Below are 19,734 nucleotides of genomic sequence, written 5' to 3'. Positions count from 1 at the left end.
ATCTGAAAATGCACCGTTTGGCTTCCGCGTCCGTGACCCGTTTTTTCCAGTCCGTGAAAAAAATATGACCTGTCCTATTTTTTTCACGGACCCATTCAAGTCAATGGGTCCGTGAAAAATCACGGATGCACACAAGATAGTCATCCGTGTCCGTTTTTCCTATCATTTTCAATGCAAACTTGACTTAGTTATTCTTTTCACTTTTCATGTCCGTGGATCCTCCAAAAATCAAGGAAGACCCACGGAAGTAAAAACGGTCACAGATCACGGAACAACGGTAATCCGTTTGGCGGACCGCAAAAAAAAAAGTTTGTGTGCATGAGGCCTAATTCATTGGCTGCCTGTCAGTGTGAAACTGATAAGTACAGTAAAATACACTGCGATAGGCCACAAGCATAACAACCTGTACTACAGAATTAATCTATATATCCCACACGATAAAACAATAAAAAAGATACAAAATATATAAAGTAACAAATGGCAGATTTTGGTGATTTTGTTTATTTCTATCTCGCAAAAAAGGAATAAAAGTTAATCTTTCAGTCCTATGTTCCCCCAAAAAGTTACAACTCGTCTTGTTAAAAACCAGTCCTCATAAAGCTACATCAACAGCAGTGCTCACAATGCAAACATAATAAAGCATAAAAAAACTGTCTAAACTTGGTATTGCAGTTTTCATAACAAGCCACAGAATTGGGTCGATATATAGGTGTATCATAACTTTTCAACTAAAAAGGACAGTGTAGCTGTTCATCCATCAGATGACCAGAATTTTATTCAGTAGAATTAAACAATGTAAGTTCCTGTTGGGTGATAGCAAGTGGAGACCTTCATTATACTAATATTTATTTGATGCAACCAGAATGCCCCTTAAACCTTTAAGGCCCCTTGCAGACGAGCGTGCCGGATTCAGTCCGGATGCGTTGCGGGCGGGTTCGCACGCAATTTGTCTGCAGTTGTGGTGTTCAGTTTTTTCCAGCGAGAGTGCAAAGCGTTTTAATGCGTTTTGCACGCGCGTGATAAAAAACTGAATGTTGGTACCCAGACCCGAACCCGGACTTCTTCAATGAAGTTCAGGTTTGGGTTCGGTGTTCTGTAGATTTTATTATTTTCCATTATAACATGGTTATAATGGAAAATAATAGCATTCATTAATACAGAATGCGAAGTAAAATGTCCATTGAGGGTTAAAAAATAATGAAAAAATTACTCACCTCATCCACTTTTTTTAACCCTCAACGGACATTTTACTTCGCATTCTGTATTAAAGAATGCAATTATTTTCCATTATAACCATGTTATAATGGAAAATAATAAAGTAAATGGACTTTAATAGGGTCCTGGGGCTCATCCCTATTTATTAACATTATCTCCTTAGCAAACATCCGTGAAAATCGTATTGTATCGACACTTGCTTGCAGGAGCAATGCGATTTTCATGCAGGCTCATTCACTTCTATGGGGCCTGCTTTGTGTGAAAAACGCAGCATATAGAACATGCTGCGATTTTCACTCAACACACAAGTGTTGCGTGAAAAATATCGCTCATGTACACAGCCCCATTGAAATGAATGGGTCAGGATTCAGTGCGGGTGCAATGCGTTCACGTCACGCATTGCACCCGCGCGGAAAACTCGCCTTGTGAAAGGGACCTAACTGTCACTTTAATATTGAAAAAAAAACATCCCAAAATGTCATTTTTCAATTGCAAATGATGAATTTATGTTTTAAATAAATATAGTTGGTGCTTTAATTTTAGCCTTAAATGGGTAGTCCAGCACTTTCATTTTGACGGGGTATCACTGCCTGATTGACAGGGGGCCAACACCCCCACTGATTAGCTGTTCTGCTATGACTCTGGCACCGCTCCGTCCATTGTGTAGTGGACTGAGGCGGTTGGATAGAACTTTGTAGTGCCACAATGGATGGAGCTATTTTTTTGGAACAGCTTGGTGGAGGTACGGAGTGACTGTCCCCTGCTGATCTGATATTGATGGCCTGCCCTGAGGATTGGATTAAAGTGCTGGAAAGTCCATTTAACGAGGTTGTCCACCTTTTAGATATCAATGACCTATCCTCTGGATAGGTCATCAGTATTAGATTGGTGGAGGTGTGACTCCCAGCACCCCCATTGACCCACTCTGCGCGGAAGCTGGCAGCACCTGAAACCTAACAGTGGACAGAGCAGAAGGCTAAATCTACTGTGTAGTGGCCGTGCCTGTGTACTGCCTGAGCCCGACCATGGTCTTACTCTGCTTGAATGAACGCAGCTCGGGCTAAGACTGCAGATTGTATTATTTATGGTTTTTCATTTATAGGTGGATATTCCATCTATTATAACAAGGAAACTATTGAAAGCTGCTATGAAACATATTGAAATCATTTCAAAAGCCAGACAGAAAGGTAACGTGAGCCTTCTTGCTTTTCACTTTTCCACATGTTCCCAGCAGTCTCGGCCTCTATTTTCTTATACCGTATTGATTAGGACATGTTATATACACATCAAAATGTTTAAAAATCTGTAGGCACCAACTGGGACATAATGCAACTCTCTGCACCGATTTTGGGACTTGCTGTGGAGCTGGCTTTTGGATTTTGTAGAGCAAGTCCTAGATTAGTGCCAGGAGACCGAATCGGAACAGGTGCATTTTAGAAAATTGTTCCCTAAAGGGTTTGTACAGAACCCCCCCGATAGCATTTATTAACTTTTTGAACATAATTTTCTAGATAATTAATAGGTAATTAGGTATCATTTAAACTGGCATTTGTAGCATATCAATAGGATATGCCATAAATGTCTGATAAGAGCAGGTCCTAGAACAGTGGCCCAACGGAGTGAGCTGGGCCTCCATGGCCACCGCTCAGTTCATCACTATGGGAGTTCACACTTGCTCAGCTATTTTTGGATGTTCCGGAGAAGACGACGACCATGTGTGGTATGCTCTCTGTTCACAGTGGGACTCCATTCTGGAGATAGAAGTGAGTCCCAGGGGTGGGACCAGCACCTTTTTTAAAATTGAAATTTATGACATGTCCTATTGATCTGCAGTTAATGTCTCAGATTAGACAACCTCTTTAAGTAAAGGGCATAAGTGACTTTTTCTTTAATACTGCGCTGTGTGAATAAGTCTAGAATACATTGATGAGTCTTGAGCTGTACTTATGGTAACATCTACTGCAAGATTATTATTACTTGTTATACACACCATTATTGTTAGTGGTAATATATAGTAAGACTACGTTGACATCATTGTATTATGTTGTAGCATAGAATACCAGAGTTACCGGATCTGGCACATGCCGGACACTACCGGTGTCCAGCGGAGCCCATTTACTACAATAGGGCCCACTGGGTTTCCGACATAAATACCTGCATTCTCCCTGACAAAATACCACTGAATGCAGCTGTATTTTGTCCAGCAGAATGCCGCTACTCTTGCCAGAAACCCTCATTATCAGTGATTGGTCTCCGGCATATGCCTGATTTGGCTATTTCGGTTTTTCTGCTGGGACAGGATACAAGAATTTCAAACGGTAATGTGAACCTCGTCTAGGCTGTGCCTTTGACCACTGCAGTGTGGAGAAGGACAGTGGTGACCATTCTGTATAGTTACCTGTCAGTGAAACTATTGGTTGAAATCAAATATATATTCTCTTATTATTATTATTATTATTTTTTATGGCATTATTTATTTCCATTTAGTAAAAAACTCTGAGTATCTCCAGCTAGCCGCACTAGAGGAGTATGGACCTGATCTTCATGTTGCATTGAGAAGTCGCAGAGATGAACTTTGCTACCTCCGAAAACTCACTGAACTTCTATTTCCATTTATTCTACCACCAAAAGCAACAGATAGCAGGTGAATTGCACATTTTGCTTTTCAGTTTTATACTACTTGACAACCTTGCATTTTCAGTTTATTGTGATCAAGGATCAGAGCTTCCAGAATCTGTGTTGCAAACGTTTAGTCATTTTCATTGTCAATTCAATAGTCTAGTAAAAACAATCCTTAAAGGGGTTCTGCAGTTTGTTTACACTGATGATCTATCCTCGGGATAGATCATCAGCTTCTGATCGGCGGTGGTCCGACACTCGGGACCCCTGTCGATCAGCTGTTTGAGAAGGCAGTGGTGCTCCAGCAGCGCCGCGGCCTTCTCACTGTTTACCGCAGGCCCAGTGACGTCACGACTAGTATCGCTGGCCTGGGCGCGGCTAAGCTCCATTCAAGTGAACAGAGCTTAGCCCCGCCCAGTGATACTAGTTGTGACGTCACTGGGCCTGCGGTAAACAGTGAGAAGGACGCGGCGCTGCTGGAGCGCCGCTGCCTTCTCAAACAGCTGATCGGGTCCCGGGTGTCGGACCCCCGCCGATCAGATGCTGATGATCTATCCAAAGGATAGATCATCACTTTAAACAAAGTGCAGAACTCCTTTAAGGACAGCCATCTCTAAAACCAGTGGTTTCTCTAAGGGTCTGTGCTCTTGAGACCCCCAACTATCTGATATTATGGCCATGTAAGGCTGCCACTGTATGTGTAGTCAACCATCTGCTGCAAAGATAATTTAATATTGCACGACAGCCATTCATTTGAAAGTAAAGCATGGATGGACCAGTTCATCAGGATGAAGCTGCTCTTAAGTCTCATTCACTCGTCTGTGTTCCATAGACGTGTCCCATACATGTTCTACACGGAACCCATTCATTTTAATGTGTGTATTCACACATCTGCGTTTTAGCACGGAAGCATGCTCTTTTGTCCGTGTCCACAGATCCATCACACCCAATATAGTCTATCGGTCCATGAAAACCACTGATGCCATATGTGTTTCATCCGTGATTCACGGATCATTAGGAAGAGATGCTTTGAAAATTACATTTTCAGCTGCACAGTGTCCATAAAACACGGATGACACACGGACAACTTCACAGAGGCATCACTGACCACCTTTTCATGTATTTGAGCATGGACACAGACGTGTGAATGAGACTTTACTCTCTTGGCTCTTCTAAGACTCCTAATAGGGCATATAGATATCAGACAACACATTTAAACTTCTTTTAATGAGAGTATAATAATTTTGAAGATGTGTCCATTGCTGAAAACACATTTATGTATTTGTATTTTGTATGTTCATTTTTTCAGGCCTCTGACATTGCTTCTGAGAGAGATTCTTTCTGGTTCGTTATTGCTCCCCTCAATGGACTTCTTGGCTGATCCAGTAGGTTTCAATGATTTCTAACCTTGTAGGTGTATAATACAGTATATGCTGACATGCTAGAATTGTTCAGTGCTGCTCCACTTCCACTGACTAGTAAATGCGAGTATCATAGTATGTGGGACGTGTAAGTAAGGACACACTCTTCTGGATAGTCTTAGTTTGCATATGCTGCCTCCTGAAAAAGTATAAACTAAGGACATTTTTCTTCACTTTTTTTTTATATTCACTCTTGTGCTTGGCTAAAAAAAAAACTGCATCAAAACTGAAGCCAGACGTATAGTGCTCAAAAATGTTTAATTGTAGGAAATATACTTTCACCTTAGGACAGTGTGTGTTTCTCTTTTAACCCCATAGTGCACTTGGGCATAGCTGTACATCCATGGTGCTTGAATGGTGTATGAAGTGAAAATATCAGAACTAATAAAATATAAAAATGTTTGTCAGGCACGATGAATGCCATAATGGAAATACAAATAAAAACAGCTGCAATTTTTTTTCATCATGACACCCCCTCACATGGCTGTCTAGAGGAAAAAAAACTGTTATGGGTGTCAGATTATGATTTATTATTTATTTTTTTAAAGTAGAAAAACTACAGTATATAAATGTGTGTATCGCAGTAATTGTACACACCAGCAGGATAAGATTTTCATGTCATTTTTAGCGATCAGTGAATGCTGTAAAACTGAAACCCAAATACCCATGGTGGAATTGCATTTTTATTTCCCAATTTCACCCACAAATAAAAAAAAAAAATTCAGCACAAAAAATCGTTAATGAAATCGGGCCATTACAAAACTCTACTTGTCCCACAAAAAACATCCGTCATATGACTATGCAGACCAAAAAGTAAAAATTGGTTATAGCTCTTGGAAGGTGGGGGGAAAAAAAAATATGAAAGTGCAAAAATGAAAATTGTCCTTGTCCTGAAGGGGTTACTGTAATAGACCCACGGTTGGTCTGGCACTCAGAGCATACTTTGAGTGTGGCTCGGATGAGCTGCGGTCGCTCCAGGAACGTGGCTGTCACACGCAGAAGCTAATTGATATGTTTTTATGTGTCTGAATTATCCATCCTTAAAGTTAAGGAATATCTGTTTTTTCCCTAGGATAATGTTAATCGCTTACTACTCATCTTCATCGATAATAGTCCTGTAAGTACCGTTTCTGTGATACTATTTACTCTTCTAGTCTTCTAAGTCTTTTTTTTTTTTTTAACGAGCGTCCATTTAATTTTGTTTTAGCCTGAAGAAGCCACAGAGCCAACCTCCACTTTGGTACCATTCCTTCAAAAATTTGCAGAGCCTAAAAACAAGAATCCTTCGGTACTTGCCATGCTTAAAATGACCTAAAAAGAACATGATTTATTTAAAGGCTATGGACTCCTTTGATCACATTTGTACTGCATCTGTTAGATTATAAAAACATTTTCCCAATTGCTTTTTATGAAAATTTTTGCAAAGAATCCCATACTGTGCTCAGAGGTTTCCAAGATGTTTTTACTAATGACCTTTCCTCTGGATAGGTCATCAGTAACTGGTCAGTGGGGGTCCAACACCCAGGACCCCTGCCGATCAACTTTTTGAAAAGGCATCAGGCATGTGGCCTTCTCTCAGCGATGCAAATTGTATAGCGGCTTTGCTTGGTATTGCAGCTCAGCCTCATTCACTTCAGTCGGGCTGAGCTGCACCTAGGTCATGTGACCAATGTACAGTGACGTCATATGGCCTAGGCAAATCTGTGAAAAGGCCGGTGCCTTCTCAAACAGCGATTGGCTGGGGTCCCTGGTGTCAGATGCCCACCGATCACATACTGATGACCTATCCAAAGGAAGCTAAATTTGGCTGCCTCCCAGACAAGAAGGGCCAAAAGAAAGGTCCACCAAAGCAGACAACATATCTTGTCTAATGATGTCCTTCATCTCCTCCATGGGTCACCAGTTACCATGTCTAAGGGGAGGACTATAATCGATTTATCATGAACTTGACATCTCTCTCCCTATGTTCAAGTTCTGTGAAATGTTTAGGGGCTGTTCTGTTCCGGATGTGTAGGTTAAGATAAAAAAAAAAGAAGAATCCCTTTAATGTTATTTCAATGATATTATTACGTTATTTCTTGTCTGCTTCAGAATGAGTTTAACATTTTTGCCACATCATTCTTGTTGTGCCTGACTATTATCTTTACTTTATGTATTTTTGGACAAGCTTTCAAATGTTGTAGTGGATTCATTTGTTTTCAAGGTTCTGAAACTAGAATTGAAGGAGATCAGAGCAGAGCAGGATCTTCTTTTCCGCTTTATGAGTTTTCTGAAACAAGAGGGAGCTGTACACGTTTTACAGTTTTGCTTGACAGTCGGTAAGTCGCTGAGGCACCTTAATAAAATATATCATTGGAGGGGCCTTGTTAGCAAGGAGATTTCTTGCAATGTGATGTTAAGTGAAAAATGTGGGAAGTCTTATGCAAAAATAACCTTTAAAATACCTTTTGCTATCATCTCTAATCATTTTTTTTTTTTTGCACAAAAAATATTGTAAAAGAACAAAAAAACATCCATCAGTCATAAAGTTTCAATCACTGTTGAAGCGAATAGCATTAATCTCATGGAAATGGGGTGCACAATATTATACAGGATGGTTTAAGTGTTATGGCTGATCTATGTATGTATACAGACAAATTAACAATGTTAATTTGGTTCAAATTTTATTAGAAGTTTGTAATGAGCCTTTTATTTTTTTCTGTATTATATTCTGTATATTTTAGTGCTGCTCTTCGAAGTTTTTTCCGGGACTAAGACATTAATAACCTGTTTATAGTATATGTGATCAGTATTAGATCGGTGGGGTCCAAGACCTGGCACCATCACCAATCAGCTGTTTTCGACAGCCGCCTCCCCGAAAACCACCCAAGAGTTTTTTTGTTTTTTTATTCCGGTGAAGTGAATGTGAGGTGAGTTGCAGTACCTGAGAACGACCACTACACGGTGCTGTTTCAGCTCTGTACAGTGTTCACTTTCTGGAACTGCGGCTACAGGTAGCAGCTGATCAGTGGGGGTGCTGGATGTGGAACCTCACCAATCTGATATTGATGATACATCCTATAGATAGGTCACCAGTATCTTAGTCTTGCCTCTGCACCTGCGCAGAACATATACCTGAGGCAATAGCTCACAAAAGGAAATGTACTGCGCAAAGCGCAGCAGAGGACACAGGATTTGGAGCCGCATCACTGTGACGTCAGGGGACAGAAGATGAATCCTTGGGCAGTTAGGGCAATGTGCCTAGTATACAGTGAAGAGTCCAAAATGCTCACCAAACACTGTAGCCCTTTCAAACAGCTGTTCAGCATGGCTGCCGGGAGTCAGACCCTCACCAATCTAATATTTATGACATTTCTTAAGACTATGTCTTCTGTAAATAAGCCAGGGAAAGCTCTTTAATAGAATTTTAATAGACCATTTCTTTATAGAGGAGTTTAATGACAAGATTTTAAAGCCTGAGCTGTCTGAGGAGGAATTGCTTGATCTTCATAAAGAAGTTAAGAAGATCTTTCTTACATATTGCTTGGAAGAAAGCATTGATAAAATCAGATTTGACTCTTTCATCGTGGACGAAATCCAAAGAAGTAAGTGTAAACATGTTCCAGCAAGACCTCTAGTCATAGAGGGAGAGATTTGTAGGGTCTGTTGTTCGCAGATTCTCCTCTGAAATCTGTTGCCTACAGTAGGTCAAGACAGAGCATTCCACGGAGCTGACAAGTGTAAAATTTCAGGACCTGATTACAGCGAGACGGCATGACCATTCCCTGAGGTGGACCCACCCAGATGACTTTTCATCTTCCCCATCATTTTACTTGTTTGATGGCTCCCCAATTGTAAAGCTCTGAATTTGTTACTGTTATTAGATGACCAATGGAGGTGCATTCCGGTAACCATCTGGTTGCTTTGTTTTGTATGTTCCTCATGTGTTTTTCAGAGGCACTGTTCAATTGAGCCTTGTGCGTATTGAGAACATGGAAAGTACTTCTTCTTGGTCACAAATATTTTACAGTAGGTTTAATAATCTTCTGGTTCTTTTGCCTTTTCTCATACAAAAATAATGGATAAAAGGCACAATATCTGACATACCTTCCAGCACCTTGATTTGGTTGAGGTCTCAGTCAATTCGCATTTGTGAGATATCCGCCTATCTTTGCTTGCTATATTTTATTCTGTCTTCTGCTGGATCAGTGATGCTGATTGATTACCCAGTTAAATTAGGACATGTTTTTTTATTCCTCATATTCTAGTTGCAGAAGGCCCCTACAAAGAAGTGGTGAAGCTTCAAACTATGAGATGCCTGTTTGAAGCCTATGAGCACGTCCTCTCCCTCCTTGAGAATGTTTTCACGCCTATGTTTTGTCACAGTGATGAGGTAAGTAGTGGTATTTGGTAACAGGTATTTGTTACAGTACCTATGCAACGCAAACATAGGAGCAAACACTGCATATTTCACTAGAGCAGAAGATGACCAGTAGATGCTCAGCACACTGATAAGGTCATCATGGGACCTTTTTCTAGAGCACAGTATTTTTATGGCGCTGTGTGGATCGCGTGCCTCAGGGTGCATTCTTAAAGGAGTTGTCCAGGGTAAGACTAAACATGTTTGTTTTTTTTTTTGTAACAAAAACAGTACCACACCAGTTTACTGGCTGTGTCTGATATTGCAGCTGAGCTCCCACGCTGCAGTACCAGAAACAACCTATGGATAGGTGTGGTGCTGTTTCTGAAAGAATGCAGCCATGTTCTTCTAATCCTAGGCAATGCCTTTAAAGTTGGCCAACATCTTTCTCTTCAGAGGAACATGCTTGTTTATGGCCATTTGCATGCTAACACACCAGCATTGGACATCCATGAAGTTTTGTAATGTGCTTTATTTATTTATTTTTACTAAATCTTTAAAAATGTTTCTGCCCTTTTTTTGCTTAGTATTTTGGACAGTTGCTTGAAGGTGCAGAATCCCCTACACGCAACTCAAAATTCAACAGGTATGTTTTCAATTGACTATACTACTTGTGGAATATTCATTTTGAATATGGGCATAATACTTTAGTTGATTTATAAGTTTGTTATATTGATGACCTATGCTCAGGATAAGTGATCAATATCAGATCAGTGGGGGTCCTATTCCCGGCACCCCCACAATCATCTGTTTGAAGGGGCCGCGGCGCTCGGGAGATTGCTGTTTCCTTTTCATTGCTTACCTGCATGCTGTCTCCCATGTAGCGGCAGTGCACTGTAATTACAGCTTCAGCTCCCATTCAAGTGAGTGGGATGCACGGCTGTAATTACACTGCCCCGCCACTACCATGTAGACTATGTGCAGGTAAGAATTGATGAGGGCACAGCGGCCCGTTCAAACAGCTCATCGGATGGGGTGCTGGAAGTCAGTCCTTCACCGATCTGATATTGGTGACTGGACCTTCACACCCTTGTTGAAACCAGCATGGTCTCCTAGTATGTTAAAAGGGGGCATTTATTGCCAAGAACTGGTAAAAAGGTGTCTAGATTTCCCATAGAAAGACACGAAGAAGCAGCATATCTAACACTGATTGTGAATTATATATACTTATTGCAGAAATAGCCTCTGTTTGGATGATATACGGTGAGTTTCCACACAGCATGTTGGAATTGCTTCACTGTGTAGTCCTGTGGCTGCCTTTTCGTGCTATTTATCCTGTGTGAATTCCTTTGTCCTCAGTGGGAATTGTGTCCTATTTTCTACCTTTCCTAGTTAGTGCATTCGTGATACAAATACCACCAGTGATGAACTTTACAAGTGATGCACCAGGATACACTAGGATATTGGTGGGACGCCCCTCATTACTGGTGGAGTCCAGGAGGTTGGACCTCCATCAACCATAATGTTGTGGCTTATCCTAGCGACATCTTATAATATTATGCAATAGGAACTACCCTTCAAAGCCATTTTTAGCAATACTGTTACTGAACGATCAAACCTGAGTGGACAGATGGCATACAAGAGTTACATCCGGGGACTATATACTATATATAAATTGGTCACTAATTGTATTCATGCTCGGCATTATAAAAACATGATTTTTTCTTGTTTGAAAGAGAGCATAATCTTTTTCAGTATTTTTTATAGCAAAACATATGTCATGTGTGCCACGAAGGGTAAAAATAGGATACAAGTTCCCTTTAAACAGCAATATACTGCCTTTACTTTGAACTGCTCATGATGAAGAGCCTGCAGTGTTTTATAGATCTAAAAAAAGAACCATATTGGCTAGCTAAAAAGAAAATCACAGCACAGCTTTAGTTTTTTTTTGTTTTTTTGAAGACTAGAATACGAAAGGAAAGATGTGCTTTGTTTGGTTGTTGTGAGGACCAAAGACACGTATTTATTTATTTATTATTATTATTATTTTTTTTTTTTTAAACTTTTAGACAGTTTCATAACTCTCCCAGTGTATGTGTCAGTCCACATAGATTCTTCCAAAAACAGCATCACTCCTGTCTATTGTTGAGCGAACTTCTGTTTTAAGTTCGGCGTCTAACGTTCGGCTTCCGGTTAGCGGAGAATCCCGATATGGATTCCGAATTCCGTTGTGGTCCGTGGTAGCGGAATCAATAATCGGCCGTTATTGATTCCGCTACCACGGACCACAACGGAATTCGGAATCCATATCGGGATTCTTCGCTAACTGGACGCCGAACTTAAAACAGAAGTTCGCTCAACACTACTCCTGTCCACAAGTTCTGTGTGGTTTTTCAAATGAGTTAAGCTGCAATACCAGACACAACCTGTGGGCAAGCTTTAGACTCCTCTGTGAAGGCAGTATGTCATTACACAGAATGCATGACCAGTAAGTAAATGGATGGCATGTCCGGTACTGCTCCCTTAATGCATCTTTTTTGTCTTAAAGGGGTTGTCCCATTACAACAACCTATCCCCTATCCACAAAGTCTGATCTGCGGGGGTCCAGTTGCTAGGGCTCCGACAAGCACAAGAACATGGGCCTGTGTTCCCCAGTTTGAATGGAACGGTGGACTTGTATGCATGCTGCTTCTCCATTAACTATCTGCCCGTGGTTAGGGGATAAATTGTTGTATAGGGACAACGCCATTAGCTTGGCTGCCTGGATGACCCAGTTGTCCTATAACATAGCTGTATACACATGCTGCAGATTGTTATTGTGACTGCAATTATTTGTGTCACTTTGGCTGGGTTAATAGATACCGGTTGTCTTCTGCTGTGCCCCTTTTCCTACTAACTACTGGCTTTTTCAGTGCTTATTTTTAATTTTTTTAACCTATTTTTAGCAATGATCATTATACCAGGTAATGTATCTTTCTTCACATGTGTTAAAGGTGCTTACAATGCTAGTCTGTGTGTGTATGTATGTGTGTGTGTGTATGTATGTATGTATGTATATACACTCACCTAAAGAATTAATAGGAACACCTGTTCTATTTCTCATTAATGCAATTATCTAGTCAACCAATCACATGGCAGTTGCTTCAATGCATTTAGGGTTGTGGTCCTGGTCAAGACAATCTCCTGAACTCCAAACTGAATGTCAGAATGGGAAAGAAAGGTGATTTAAGCAATTTTGAGCGTGGCATGGTTGTTGGTGCCAGACGGGCCGGTCTGAGTATTTCACAATCTGCTCAGTTACTGGGATTTTCACGCACAACCATTTCTAGGGTTTACAAAGAATGGTGTGAAAAGGGAAAAACATCCAGTATGCGGCAGTCCTGTGGGCAAAAATGCCTTGTGGATGCTAGAGGTCAGAGGAGAATGGGCCGACTGATTCAAGCTGATAGAAGAGCAACGTTGACTGAAATAACCACTCGTTACAACCGAGGTATGCAGCAAAGCATTTGTGAAGCCACAACATGCACAACCTTGAGGCGGATGGGCTACAACAGCAGAAGACCCCACCGGGTACCACTCATCTCCACTACAAATAGGAAAAAGAGGCTACAATTTGCACGAGCTCACCAAAATTGGACTGTTGAAGACTGGAAAAATGTTGCCTGGTCTGATGAGTCTCGATTTCTGTTGAGACATTCAAATGGTAGAGTCCGAATTTGGCGTAAACAGAATGAGAACATGTATCCATCCTCTGATGGCTACTTCCAGCAGGATAATGCACCATGTCACAAAGCTCGAATCATTTCAAATTGGTTTCTTGAACATGACAATGAGTTCACTGTACTAAAATGGCCCCCACAGTCACCAGATCTCAACCCAATAGAGCATCTTTGGGATGTGGTGGAATGGGAGCTTCGTGCCCTGGATGTGCATCCCTCAAATCTCCATCAACTGCAAGATGCTATCCTATCAATATGGGCCAACATTTCTAAAGAATGCTATCAGCACCTTGTTGAATCAATGCCACGTAGAATTAAGGCAGTTCTGAAGGCAAAAGGGGGTCCAACACCGTATTAGTATGGTGTTCCTAATAATTCTTTAGGTGAGTGTATATGTATGTGTGTATATGTGTGTGTATATATATATATATATATATATATATACTGCATATTAGCAATGCTAGCTCTATATATAATTATAAAAACAGTGGAGCGCTTAAAGGGTTTCTGTCACCCCGCAAAACTCATTTTTTTTTTTTTTGGATAGTTAGATTCCTCATAGTGCGATATAGCAGAATATAATGCTCTTACTTACTTTCATGCGGCCGATTCTTTATAAAACGAACTTTTATAATATGTAAATGAGGGCTCTACCAGCAAGTAGGGCGTCTACTTGCTGGTAGCTGCTGCAGAAATCCGCCCCCTCGCCGTGTTGATTGACAGGGCCAGCCGTGATCTCCTCCTCCGGCCGGCCCTGTCAGTAATTCAAAAATCGCGCGCCTCGCGTCATTCGGCGCAGGCGCTCTGAGATGAGGATACGAGCCTCCTCATCTCAGAGCGCCTGCGCCGAATGACGCGAGGCGCGCGATTTTTGAATTACTGACAGGGCCGGCCGGAGGAGGAGATCACGGCTGGCCCTGTCAATCAACACGGCGAGGGGGCGGATTTCTGCAGCAGCTACCAGCAAGTAGACGCCCTACTTGCTGGTAGAGCCCTCATTTACATATTATAAAAGTTCGTTTTATAAAGAATCGGCCGCATGAAAGTAAGTAAGAGCATTATATTCTGCTATATCGCACTATGAGGAATCTAACTATCCAAAAAAAAAAAAATGAGTTTTGCGGGGTGACAGAAACCCTTTAAAGGGATTTTCCAAGACCTTATAACTGATGATCTATTCTCCGGATAGGTCATCAGCATCTGATCGGTGGGGGTCCGACTCCCGGGACCTCTGCCGATTACCCCTTAGAAAAGGCACTGGTGCTCCTGTGAGCATCGCAGCCTTAACACAGCTTTTCCTTGGCCAGTTCATCGGTCACGTGGCCTAGGAGCAGCTCAGCCCCATAGAAGTGAATGGGGCTGACCTGTGATACCAAGCACAGCCTCTATACAACGGTGATTGCAGTGCTAGTGTGTGTGTATGTGTGTGTATATATATATATATATATATATATATATATATATATATATATAGTATATTAGCAGTGCTAGATATAATATATATTCTGTGTGTATGTGTATATGTATGTGTGTGTGTGTGTGTGTGTATATATATAATATATATATATTATATTTAACTGATGATCTGTGAGCGCCGCGGCCTTCTCCGTTGTACATTGTATAGAGGCTGTGTTTGGTATTGCGCTCCGCTCAACCCCATTCACGTCTATGGGGTTGCGCTGCACCTAGGCCACGTGACCTATGAACATGACGTCACTGGCCTAGGAAAAGCAGTGAGAAGTCTGTGGTGCTCACAGGACCCCCCGCCGATCAGATACTGATGACCTGTCCGAAAGATAGGTCATCAGTTATCAAATCTTGGAAAACCTCTTTAAAAACAGATTCCATAAAACAAGCCCTTAAAAAAAAATAAAAAATCAGGAGCTGTGAAAAATTAGATGGAATCTCATTGGTTCCTATGGAAAACGTTCATTATCACCCGGTCAGTATTTTTCATCAGTATTTGTAAAAGGCTACTTTCACACTCACGTTTTGTGCGGATCCGTCATGGTTCAGAACGGATCCGTTTGTATTATCTTTAACATAGCCAAGACGGATCCGTCTTTAACACCATTGAAAGTCAATGGAGGGCGGATCAGTTTTCTATTGTGTCAATGAAAACGGATCCGTCCCCATTGACTTACATTGTGTGTCAGGACGGATCCGTTTGGCTCATTTTCGTCAGACGGACATCAAAACGCTGCAAGCAGCATTTTGGTGTCCGCCTCCAAAGCGGAACGGAGGCAAACTGATGCATTCTGAGCGGATCCTTTTCCATTCAGAATACATTAGAATGCAAACTGATCCGTTTTGGACCACTTGTGAGAGCCCTGAACGGATCTCCCAAACAGAAAGCCAAAACGCCAGTGTGAAAGTGGACTAAGCTAGAACCAGGAGTGGGTCCAAAATATAGAAGAGGCACAAATGTTTCCGTTGTACTTTTACTCTATAGGTACCACTCCTGGTTTTGGCTTGCTTATAGAGAATTTAGATTGTGAGCCCCAGTGGGACAGTGAGTGATGTCGTTAAAGTGCTGCGGTTTAGGTCAGCACTATATAAGTGAGCAAAATAAATAAATGAATATAAATACTGACCGTGTGAAAGCGGCCTTTCACTAGTTTTGAGAAGCAGTTGCATTTAACATTTTTCACAAATTACATCTTGCATTTTAAAGGGTTCTCCAGTGCCCAGTGAAGGCTTATAGAATAGTGCCCGGTATATTTTTAGGATTTGTAATATAGTATGACTTTTATTGTCTATATGTCGTATAGTCGGCCATCACGTGTTGTTTATGCATGTTCCCAGCTCTCACATTGTAAAGGTTTCTCAGATACCATTAATATATATTATCCAAGTGACCACCCTCTCTATTACTCCAAGTCCAGTATAGTCAGCCATATACTGGGTGATTCAAAAAGGGTTGCTATGGGCAACAGTCAATTTTTTAGCCAATTTTCATGAATCTGCCCCTTTGTGTGTAGTTACGAATACTGTATTACCTACCTCTCCTTATGTAGAGGTCAGTGGGTGGGTATATGCCACTAAGCCTCTCCCCCAGTGATACATATTTAAAACTGGATATAAAATGAGGTAATTATTAATTTTATCTTCATCCAAGCCTCATCATAACTGGTGGGTCACCACAGCACTGCGCTGTTATGGCAGCACAGGCTTCACCAGGGGTCTCTGTAATGGCACCATTCAGGTGAATGAAGCTTTTGAAGCATGTGTGGCTCCATGACTTTGGCCAAAGGTTTGAATTTTTTTGTTAAGGGGTTGTCCAGCCTTTTAACAAATTTTGTCTACCTCCTCTCGTTGCCAGACCTGTGGAGGGAAGCAATACCCGCCTCCTGATGATCGGTTTTGGCTTCCTCCGCCCACCGCTGCTCCCGTTGTGTGCTGGTCCCCATATGTAACCTTCCAGTGCAGACGTGCCCGCACTTAAAGGGAGACCACCACTGTGGCCAGTCACTTGTTGTGGGGCACGCATGACCCCCATCCGTGACTGAAGTTCAAAAGTGGGGAACGGCACACAGCAGATGCAGCGGTGGACCGAAAGCATCGGAGTCAAGCAGCAGGTAAGTGTGCTTCCCTCCACAGGTTAGGGGGGAGGGCAGCCAAAATGTGCTGGGTTACTGGAGAACCCTTTTAATTATATGTCTGAAGTAGATTTGGAGGTCTGATGTGAAAGCTCATAAGCTTTGTGTGTGTGATTTTCTATTTTATATCAGGACAACAAAGAGAGGAGGCGAGTCCTCAGGAATTGGGAGGATTGGCAGCAGGATAAAAGGCGTATTTAAGAGCACAACGATGGAGGGAGCAATGTTGCCTAATTATGGGATGGCAGAGGGAGATGAGAATGCAGTACGTAAAGGCTTTTTCACTTTTTGTCGTTTTTTCTTTACTGTAATGTAGCTAGGTGTAGAACACATCATAATGTACTACATATATTAGAATTGTGTCCTGTATGAGAAGTAATGATACTCAAGAAGTGTTGGAACAAGAGCTACATTTCCCATCTTATCTTATGGAACGGCTCTGTAGTATTCACTTGATCAGACAGAGCCGTCCCATAGAAGTGAATGGGGACACCGTACTTGTAATTACACCTCCTCACCACTGCAATTGCTGTGGCGAGCAAGTAAACTGAAGAGAAGGCTTTTCTGCTCTAACAGCTGATTGGTGGAGGTGCCGGGAGTCGGACCTCTGCCAATCAATAAAGGGGACAACTGGACCTGGGTCTCAGCGAGACTTGCAGCATATGTTGGTCTTTATCCAGTCCGTTATCCTTTCTCTATATTATGCTCTACGCCCCAGTATGTGAGTGATGGCTGTGGTGGTGTCCTGATTGGGCTGTCACTGAGGGGTGGGACTGCGGAGTGTTCAGCACAGGGCACTGCGCACCAAGGGACTTCCTCCTGGGCACCAGCAGTTCCAGGGCATACAAATCTGAACGTCTTGGCCAAGCAATCTGTATAATGTGCATGTGAGAGAATTACTAATCTGCAGCAAACTCCGACTCCACAGAGCTGCACGTCAACTCTGATATGCATTTTTTTTTTTTTTTAAACTGGATTTCTCGCCCAATTTCCTTGGGGGACACAGAAGACCTTGGGTATAGCTCATCTCCCTAGGAGGCGTGACACTAAGTGAAGACTGTTAAGCCCCTCCTCCACAGCTATACCCTCAGCCTGGAGAGAGAGACTGCCAGTTTTTTGCTTAGTGTCCAAGGAGGCAAGACACTCCCTGCTCTGCAGGGCTGCTTTCTCCTTGTTTCAATTTTAGATTTTTACTTTTTTATTTTCTTTTTGTTCCAGATCATCAGGGATAACAGAGACGCACTAGACCTCTCTGTTCTCCCGGGGTTGAGCTGCGCCAGTGCCGGTCACCCGCACTGCTGCCTCCCCCACAGAAGGCAAGGTGGACCAGGGCAGCCCAGCTCCCCTGCATCCCGCCAGCGCAAGGGTCGCCCGCACGCCAAGTCCCTCCCCCGGCGTCCTGCCACTACGGTGCCAGTAGCTGAAGGGGCGACCCTGCTGGAACGGACCGAGGGTGAAGACGGCTATGGTGAGAGATTGGCTTCTCCAGCCCTACGTCCCCCCCCTCCCCCCTCGGTCTCCTGCGTGCCTGACCCTTACCTGGGCCTATGGACCCTTCTGTCCCTGCTAGACCTAGGCTGGCCCTGGGCTGCCGCAGGTCGACATCTGCTCCCTCTCTCCTGGCCTCCAGGACATTGGCACCCTTGTTCCTACAAGAGGAATGCCTAGGGAGCTGCGGAGGTCCGCACCTAGCTGCCCCTGACGGAGGGGTCATGCAGGCGTCCCACCCTCACAGACCCGGTCTCAGGGTCCCCCTCCCTCTTACCGGCCACTACTTCAGGGCCAGAGGGCCCGCGCCTTGCTGCCACTGACCCTCCCTGCTCTCACCGGTCCAGGGGAAAGGTGGTTGTAGCTGCCGGCAGGGGTGAAATCATATGGAGCGCTGTTCTAGGCCAAGGGCCCGCTCCAGGGGTAAAATGGCTGCCGGGTGCAGGGTCCTGACTTCCGGACACCTGGGTGGGCACCGCGGCCTGCAAAGGAGCGCTTCAACAGCCCCGGCTGACCGTCGGAACCTTCCGGTCGGCCGGGCGCCGAAGTCTTGTGTTCCACTTCAAGACGATCCCGCTCTATCCGGGTCCCCGGCTCGCGGGGTGGGCACCCGCGGCCGGTATGTGCCGCTCCGTAGGCCCGGCTGGTACTTTAGGTACTTGCGGCCCCGGTCAGCCGGGCGCCGCTAAAAATTTAGGCCCCGGCTCTTCCGGCCCGCGGGGTGGGCACCCGCGGCCGGTATGTGCCGCTCCGTAGGCCCGGACGCTACTTTAAATACTGTGCGGCCCCGGTTCGCCGGGCGCCGCTAAAATTTAGGCCCCAGCTTCACGGCCTACTAGGCCGCAAAAATTCAGGCCTCTGTTGGAGGGGGCTGGAACTTCTCCAGGCGCGAATTTTTCCCGCCTGGAGGTTCCCCCGCCCACAGAGGATAGGCCTGTATGGGTGGATCTGTGCCCTGTAGGTGGCATCTGCCTCAGTGAGGCTGTGTGTTTAAAAAAAAAAAAAAAAAAAAAAATATTTATTATATATATGACTTGTGGGCTGCGCAGGACGCTGCAGCCTCATCTCAGAGTGCTGCCTGTATACATGCCCCCCTTCCATAGGCGGCATGGTGTCGCGCTCCCCGGCTGCGGCGCTGCCAGGTTCTTTTTTCCCCTTCTGGGGTTTTTTTTGCCCTCCCCGCGCTACGGCGCTGGTCAAGGTGCATGCTTTTTTCTGTAGGCAACATTCGTCACCCTCTCCAGTTATGGTGCCTGCCATGTGCAGGACCCCCCTCCTGGGCGGGATACTGCACTCTCCCTAACTGCGGGTTGGCCTTGTGCATGATCCCCCTT

General features: G+C 43.5%; 1 protein-coding gene across 5 annotated transcripts in view; it reads left to right on the top strand.

The window, feature by feature from the left end:
- SNX14 (sorting nexin 14) overlaps positions 1-19,734 on the top strand; it is an 82,033-nt gene that overhangs the window by 7,446 nt on the left and 54,853 nt on the right. For 3 of the 5 annotated variants that reach the window (XM_040428725.1, XM_040428728.1, XM_040428724.1), the window contains exons 7-17: positions 2,318-2,402; positions 3,703-3,859; positions 5,144-5,219; positions 6,328-6,372; positions 6,463-6,543; positions 7,459-7,573; positions 8,684-8,839; positions 9,503-9,627; positions 10,182-10,240; positions 10,831-10,857; positions 17,045-17,177. In XM_040428725.1, coding sequence (XP_040284659.1) covers positions 2,318-2,402; positions 3,703-3,859; positions 5,144-5,219; positions 6,328-6,372; positions 6,463-6,543; positions 7,459-7,573; positions 8,684-8,839; positions 9,503-9,627; positions 10,182-10,240; positions 10,831-10,857; positions 17,045-17,177 — 1,059 coding nt within the window. The remainder of the gene's footprint in view (positions 1-2,317; positions 2,403-3,702; positions 3,860-5,143; positions 5,220-6,327; positions 6,373-6,462; positions 6,544-7,458; positions 7,574-8,683; positions 8,840-9,502; positions 9,628-10,181; positions 10,241-10,830; positions 10,858-17,044; positions 17,178-19,734) is intronic. The other 2 variants (XM_040428727.1, XM_040428726.1) reach the window with 1 other exon arrangement.

This window comes from Bufo bufo, chromosome 4 (genome assembly GCF_905171765.1).
Source record: "Bufo bufo chromosome 4, aBufBuf1.1, whole genome shotgun sequence".
Classification (NCBI taxonomy): domain Eukaryota; kingdom Metazoa; phylum Chordata; class Amphibia; order Anura; family Bufonidae; genus Bufo; species Bufo bufo.
The sequence above is the reverse complement of the archived record's forward strand: the minus strand, read 5'-3'. Positions and strand labels throughout refer to the sequence as shown.